Source organism: Chaetodon trifascialis, chromosome 8 (genome assembly GCF_039877785.1).
Source record: "Chaetodon trifascialis isolate fChaTrf1 chromosome 8, fChaTrf1.hap1, whole genome shotgun sequence".
Classification (NCBI taxonomy): domain Eukaryota; kingdom Metazoa; phylum Chordata; class Actinopteri; order Chaetodontiformes; family Chaetodontidae; genus Chaetodon; species Chaetodon trifascialis.
The window spans coordinates 13,854,502-13,862,451 of NC_092063.1; the positions used below are offsets into that span (position 1 = coordinate 13,854,502).

Here is a 7,950-nt window from a genome sequence, read left to right on the forward strand (position 1 = left end):
TCTATTCAATGTAAATTATCTTTTTTTTCGGGGGGGGGGCAGGTTTGCAAAAACAAGGTAGAGCATCATACCTGACCTTTGACCTGCTTGTCTGGTGCCAGGAAATTCCACCCTTCTCAGTCTATTGTCCAGTTCATGCAGCATCGCCTCAATCTCAGCTCACTTTCGCATCAAGGCTGAGCAAAGCGATGTAAATCTGGACTTCACATGCACATTTTTCATCACTGTGTGTGTTACGCCCGAAGCCATCACATGACACATGTAGTGATAGGTGTATTCTTCAATGTGACGGAAAACTAGCAGCGCAAATGTTACACTGCATAAGCCAAGAATCATCCAGTGTGTGCAGCCACATCAGAATGCACCACCCTGCTTCTTCCTGGCTGATAACATGGTGAGAGACAGTGGAATGGGAGGTGCAGTGGTGGGCAGAGAGAAAGGACTGGCGAGTGTGTGTGTGTTTATGAGAGGGGAGGGACGTGGTTAGGTGTCAGTTCCTTGACTTTCCTTTTCCCCTCCAACCCGTAGCGGCCTCCATCTGAGGAAGTGGATCCTGCAGAGTGTCAATTCAGCTCCAAGAGACAAGACAAACACTTGAGATGTCAAAGCCAGCATTGTTTCAAAACCTAATTTCTGTTTCATGATAGCTGTATCCTTAAAAAAGAGCACGCTGTCCTAATTTCATCCTTGGCTGCATTTGTGGATGTCCACTATTTGCCGACATTAGAGATCCTGTAAGTCAGAGACAACTGGAAAACCTGGCTTGCAGGTATATACTTGTATTTGACCACCAGCCCAGGTGCAAGCACAGGCCTCCATTTAGAAAGAACAAAGCAGGGTAGGCTAACCCAGGCAGGAAAGATCTCGTTTTCTGTGCTGTGGCTTTGCAGGAAACCCAACCATTCACCCAGCCATGTACTCCCATCCTGAAATGGGGGAGTAAAATGCTAAGAGCCAGAAGGAGGCAGGGGGAGGCAGGAGGATGGGGGCACCAAAATAAAAAACTAAAAAGATGACTTTATTTCCATCTCCAACCCACAGATGTTTGCTTCCTTCCTTTCCCTTTCATGTTAGATGGAAATCTCTGCTCTTGTGTGGCTTTGAAGAGAAACACCGGTCAGGGTAATTGTAGATATGAAAGTGTTTGTTGCTTTTTTTTGATTGAATCATTCCCTGCATTTGTCATGAAGCCTGACATCACTCATCTGTGTTGCTCGGTCCAGTCTTAAACCTTCCTCCATGTTTATCATAAAGACAGGAAGATGTCGCTTCGCCTTGCCACCCCTCCCTACAACATCCTGGGATCTTCTGGAAACTTCCCTAACAAGGATGCCTTTTCCATGGTCCCCGTGGAGCTCAGTGACCTTTGCCTCACTGCTGCAAGATGCACAGACGCAAAACTATATGCATGAACTTCATGAAAGTGCTGAGCAGCTCTGTTGTGACTGGGCTAAAGATTCTTTGAAACAGTCACTGGGGAGAAAATGACCATGATGCACTGAGTCCTCAAGTGTTCCAGGAAGCTACAGATAGGATGGTGACACACTTTGACCTTTAACCCGCCATTAATTTAAGCTTCCGTATGTGATTACAGATATCAGACCCCTGAGACACAGTGATTCCTTTCTTTTCTGCTCCCTCCTCAGCATTATCTGACACATTTTATGACTCTCCCAGCTATTGTTTTCCAAGATGGATAAAAATAATATGTTGTGATGTGGCCAGCGGGCGTTTCCAGCGGAGAGGTCTTGGGTGCACGGGGGTTCAGGGGGTCAGGCTGGCTCCCCAAACACAGGAAGGCAGCACTGTAAGTCACAGTCAGGGGGTGTCAAGGCTGGACACTTGTGTTCCCTCTCAGACCCTTCACCTTCACCTTCTATTAATAACATGAGCATCACAGTTGACCCCTGCACTCTGGTGGGTGGGATGAGCAGACAGATGCTGGTTCAAAGTTATTCAACTGACATGAGAGGTTGGTTCTTATGTATAGTGCTTTAAATATACTAAATAAAAGCTACAGTTGATCTCAATTATTTCGTGTTTCAAAAGCTTTAGAATATTGTAGTAATTTATTCAGTATCATTGATTGAACTTTGCAGTTTGATGTGGAAAAGCTGCGCAAACTATCAGCATTTTATTTGTCCTTAAATAGTGAAGGTGGCGGGGGTAGGTGGGGGTCATCGTGTTAACATGAGTAGGCTAATCATATGTTCTTTGTAAGGCTGAATTGGAGGCGTGTGCTGTCGCAGTGGGAGCGCGCAGAGGAAGGGAGGGCAATCTTGTCCGGACGCTAATAAGACCCAATGGCTGGTGCAAGGTGGCCAGGAGCTCTGCAACGCCACAGAAGACGGTGGACGAAGGCGAGGAGGAAAAAAGAAAATCTGAAGAGAGACGTTTCTGGATGGACAAAGAGGATGAGAGCGCCACGGGAGCGTCCGTAGGGATCGCAGGGAGTCAGTCGAGCTTTTGGTGTGCGTCCGTTTGTGTGTCTCTCAAAGGAACTGCGCGGAAAGAGAAGCGGTAAGTGACTCGAAACCCACAAAAAAAAAGAAAAACAAACCAAAAACCAAAAACAAACCCACCTGCGTCAAGGCTGGTACCTGCGACGGACGTGTGAAGATGGCTTTCAGTTCACAGGAGGCATAGAAATCTCTGGAAAAAGAACTTGTTAGTCTTATTATTTTGAACAGCTGATGCCAAAGTTCAGAACATTTAAGATTTCAGCCAATCAGATCACTCATTGGACTGTAGCTTTTGGTCAGAGCAATCATCAGTACAGACAGCACAGACCTAGAGTCACAACAGCTGACTTTGTGCCACTAAACTCCTTTTTTGATCAAGAGTGAGAACAGTCAAAAGAAGTACCCACATGTCCCAACAATTAGGAAGTTTTTGTCATGTGCCACATGATTTGGAATGGACCAAGATTTGACCCTCATTCACATGCTGTCACACACCTGGAACTTGGGTATCACTGTAGGCACTGTGAGCCGCTGACTCCTGGGAGCCCAAACCCTCCCCAATGAAGCAGTCCTGGTGGGCCTGCCTGGCACAGCTCGGCCTGCTCGCTGCTTGGACCTGTATATGGCCGGTCCAGGGATGCGGACCGGGCCCCGGGTACGGCATCCGCTCCAGGCCCAGGAAACTCACAGCCATGCACTACAAGCAGTTTTTCCCTAACTTCTCAGAAAACAATCTCGGCGCCAGTGGGAGAGCAGAGGGCAAGATCACACGCAACTCTGAGCGCTTCAATGAACTTGTGTGCAACTACAACCCAGACATTGTGTTCAAGGATGAGGAGAACACCAACGCAGACCGCTTCATGACTAAGGTGAGGCTGGCGTGTGAGGGATTTTTGCTGGATGTAGATGATACTCTGGATCACTTGTTTCCACTGAGCCCAGTGATACCTGGTGACTGTTGTATGGTAAAAACAATGAAAGGGGCAGACAGGGCAGAGTAAGCTTCACTGAAGGATGCTCTCACTGGTGTCTCTTGCACATTTTCAGGCCAATCCCTCTGCTGGATGATTGATTAACTACATTCACATGAGGGGACAGGCGGCAGTCCACAGCTCATAGGCTTCCACCCAGCATGGCACCTTCAAATCCAATCATATAACCTCATGCATTGTTTGCTGTACTCTGCCCTACCTGCCCTTGCCAGGCTCTGAACACACAAACAAATGTTCAGCACAAGAATGTGTACGTTTTAACCAAATTGCCCCCCTCCCTTTTCTTCAGATAAGAAGATCAGGATGTAATTCAACACTACCCTTTAAGAGACTGCTTTCCATTTCAGGAACACTTCCTTTTAATCTTTAACCAAAGTCTTTGTTATTGGCAATAAAACTATTCCTGTGACAGGTTCTCGCTGTGCCTGCCAGGGGAAATATCCAAGCATGGCACTTCAACTTGAATTCCTCCACACATGTATTAAGACAGAGATAAAACTTGACTAATGTGGGTCCCATGTGGTTCTTGCCACAAAAAAAAAAATCCTTTAACAGGCACCTACTCCTTCTCCCTCATTAAAAAGGTAATAATATGCAAACATTTTGATTGTCATGTCTCGTGCTTCACTGTAAAGTCCATTCTTGGTGTGTGTGCACCGAAGGCTTCAGGTTTCCACATCACACTTGCGTTTGCTGAATACTGGACCCGGATTGGCTTCCAAACTATTGTGATGTCACACATCGTGCCCGCAGGCCCACCTCTCAAAATCTGATTTTCAAGTAGCACACAAAATTTGGACTTTCACGCTTCTAGTGTCAAACTCTGCACACACGTTGTTTTGTGCAGTGACCTTCAACTGCAGGAACAAGAAGAAAAACACTTCTGTTGCTGGATGGGAATTTAATGTTTACAGGGGAATAGGGCCTAGAAAAGATAACAGCTGGTGGAGAGGATTTGAAATCTGTGACGAAACATTTTGAGTGCTGCGCTGCTGAATGTGACCACAAGCTTTCAATGACACTCGGATGTCGGCCTGCTTTGGAGGCTGCGGCCGTCTGTGATTGTTTAGGATATGAATCTGTGTTCTTTCCCCTCCCCGAGTGATTGTATGTGATGGAAATCTGCGGTTGTATGTGTGTGCCCCGCTGATGCCCGGTTTGAGTGTGTGTATGTGCCCCTCTTCTGCCCAGATGTGAAAGACGCTCTTTGTGCGTCATTTGGAGACTCAGAAGGGTCGCCTATACAAAATTCCCGCCTGCTGAAGTAATGGCACCGTCGGAAAAGCGACTATTGTAGTTCTGACAATGAAACGCCTCTCTTCAATGGCATTGCGAGAAAAATGTACCCAGTTTGTTTTCTGTCCCTCTCGCTTTCTCACTCTTGCTGTCACATTCTCAAGTCCATGCCCATACATTCTTCCCCTCTGCCCTCTCTCTTTAGTCCCAACCTTGGCCCTCCGCTACTCTGCTTCCTTCTCACCCAACTTCTTCTCTCCCCCCTCCTCACTGTCTTTCCCAACCCTCTTTTTTTCCACTCAGTTGCAAGATAAGCATTATTCTGACAATTATATGCCACAAGACCTGTCACATCACAAGTCACAAGAGATGATAATGAGTGTATCACCTCCGCCGCTGACGTCATCATTTTTCAGCCTGCTATTTTGTGACAATGCTGACAGTCTGTAACATCACGGCCCACGGGGGTGTTAGGAGTCACTGTGCACATTTCTGATCAAATGTCTCAGAGGTGAAAGCGAGAAACTCATATGCCTGGAACAGTCTGGAAAGGCACAGAGAATGGCCTTGATTATTCTGTCACCCTGTTGAAAAGGCCAAGGAATGTGCCAGACTGGCTACAGTAGCTTTGTTCTTGTTCGCGGATTGTTTGAGTAAGGTTGAGATGGCCTTTAGCAGACTACAGGGGGAATTGTGTGTTGATGCCAGCAGACAAACAATCATAACCTGGGAGCCAGAGACAGTGCTGAAGTAGTGGAACCATTTTCTTGCGAGCTGCGGTGAAATCAGTCTGTGCACTGAGGTGTACAGTAAGCTCACACACTGTACATGCCTCTTCTACACTTCCCCCTGTTAATCAACGATCACAGTGTCACTCCAGTTTGGTTCAGACATGCCTTTCACTGTACATGGAGCATACTGCAGACACAGTGACTAAAAACAGAATTATTGTCTTTAAAATAAACTGAGAATCATTTTGATGATGTCTGTTTTCGGGCTATAAACTATAATATCCAAAGATAGAAGAGAAAAACTCACAGTGTAAGACAACAAACATATATATCTATATATCTTATATATAGATATATAAAATTTGGAACCACACATAGCAGCAGTTTTCCTTCAGGCCGATACTCATTTTTAAAATAAATTTAAAACATTTAAAAAAATAAATATATATATATATATATTTTAAGGATCCCTTGGTTCAAAAGAACAGTGACTAAAATATGAAGTGGGAGTATTTTACAGTTGAAAAATTGTCAGTGCAAATTACCTTAAACATATCCTTGGCATTTCTTTACTGCGGTTTATTGTTATTGATCAGCCAGCAAATGTGCATATATCAATTTATCTGTGATAAGCTAATATCATGTGTTGCTTTGGCAGATTTCTCAGTCAATCCTGTTCCAAACTGAGCGCTCTCCCTCTGTGTCATTCTGTTTCTAGCGATGTAAGGACTGTTTGAACAGGTTGGCTATCGCAGTGATGAACCAGTGGCCAGGGGTGCACTTACGTGTGACGGAGGCCTGGGATGAGGACGGTCACCATCCTCCCGGCTCACTGCACTATGAAGGCCGGGCTGTGGATATCACCACCGACGACAGAGAAACAGAGAAGTATGGTCTTCTAGCACAGCTGGCTGTGGAGGCTGGCTTTGACTGGGTCCACTATGAGTCCAAATATCACATCCACTGCTCAGTAAAAGCTGGTAAGTTTAAGGCAGGAGCTTTCATAGAAGATCATGCAGTTTACTGTATCAGATCACCTCTGTAGATGGTGTATCAGGATATTTAGGACAACCTGTGTTTAGTCACCAGTTTCTTCCTGCAGATCACTCTGTTGCAGTGGAAAAAGGTGGCTGTTTCCCTGGCTGGGCCTGGGTGACTGTTGCTGGAGGGGAGCAGAAGAACCTGTCGTCACTCGTTCCTGGGGACCGAGTCATGGCCCTGTCTGGGACAGGCCACGTTGTGTTTAGTCAAGTCCTCTTGTTTCTGCACAGGAATCAAGACAGCTGGTCTACTTTTCTATCTCTGGAGACTGAAGATGGCCACAGATTGGCTGTTACTCCACATCACTTGGTCTTTTTAGCCCCTCTCTGCAGACTTGACAGCAGTGCGTACCAGGCTCAGTTTGCTAGCAGAGCCAAAACAGGAGACTGCGTTCTCGTACATACGGCAGAGGGTCAAGTACGTCCATCTCGACTCATCTCAGTTTCAGCACAGGAGAGTGTGGGAGTGTATGCGCCCTTGACAGAAGCTGGAACTGTGTTTGTTGATGGGGTGCTGGCATCCAGCTATGCGCTGGTGGAGGACCACCAACTTGCACACTGGGCATTTGGACCTGTGCGTCTCCTCTCCTCATTCAACCAGTTATTTTGGGGGGAGACACCAAAAGAACAGCAGACCACAGACAGTGAAATAGGTTACACGAAGTTTCCAATGCAATGTCTCACTTTGGCCACAAAGGACAAAGCAGGTGTATATGTGAACAATGACATCCTGAACAAACAGGACAATCTGAGTGAACCTCTGAAGATGATAGAGAAGCACCACTTGCAAAGACAGACATCACATGTGCACTGGTATGCTAGACTACTGTACAGTTTTGGACGTGTCTTTTTAGACGCCAACTCATTTCATCCTTAAAAGCCGAAAACTAGACTTCTTATATGTCGCACTGTTTAATGTTATAACTTTGATACATTTACTCTAACGCTTCCTGTTCTTTTCTTCAATAAATTGAAAGCACTGGAATGGCTTGCTTGCTTTTTTCAACATTATTTCCATTATAATCTATCATAATGATGCTAATACCGAAGTGATATTTTATAAGAGATTGAGTTTGATGAGACACATTGTGTGAGCAGGTTAACGTAAGAATGGTCGTGCCAAATGACTGTTTTATAGTCCATTTGTACATCATCTTATTTCTTTTAATTATTTCAGTATATGTAATATATATATATATTCTAATGGGATTGAATGAATTTTCCTACTGCAACAGAATCTTTATTTTTGTACTTTTTGAATCATAATATATAAATGTTTCATGTTATTATAATAATTCCACTACATGTATTGTTATGACTTGTCATGTCATAAAACAAATTAAAATGTCATTTTATTAAGCATCATTCTGCTTTTTCTTCAGCTCTGGAGTTCATTTTGTTTATTAAGCTGATCTGTCTTTTGCTTGTTTAACACAACTGAGCTGCTTTGTGTGAAAACCCAGAGATATATGCAAACGATTATTTCTAG

At 44.8% G+C, this 7,950-nt stretch overlaps 1 protein-coding gene across 1 annotated transcript; it reads left to right on the top strand.

Moving 5' to 3' along the window:
* The first annotated feature begins 2,957 nt into the window (after positions 1 to 2,957).
* Positions 2,958 to 7,338, top strand: dhh (desert hedgehog signaling molecule). Its single transcript, XM_070969064.1, has 3 exons — positions 2,958 to 3,331; positions 6,140 to 6,401; positions 6,524 to 7,338. The coding sequence occupies exons 1-3, from the start codon at positions 3,023 to 3,025 to the stop codon at positions 7,336 to 7,338; spliced, it is 1,386 nt and encodes a 461-aa protein (XP_070825165.1). The 5' UTR covers positions 2,958 to 3,022.
* Positions 7,339 to 7,950: the final 612 nt, after the last annotated feature.

Bases quoted from the DNA above. Each gene is read 5' to 3' on its own strand.
- dhh (XM_070969064.1), top strand. From the start codon at position 3,023: ATGAAGCAGTCCTGGTGGGCCTGCCTGGCACAGCTCGGCCTGCTCGCT. The intron at 3,332-6,139 runs GTGAGGCTGGCG...TTCTGTTTCTAG, and splicing joins CAGACCGCTTCATGACTAAG to CGATGTAAGGACTGTTTGAA. The intron at 6,402-6,523 runs GTAAGTTTAAGG...TTCTTCCTGCAG, and splicing joins CCACTGCTCAGTAAAAGCTG to ATCACTCTGTTGCAGTGGAA.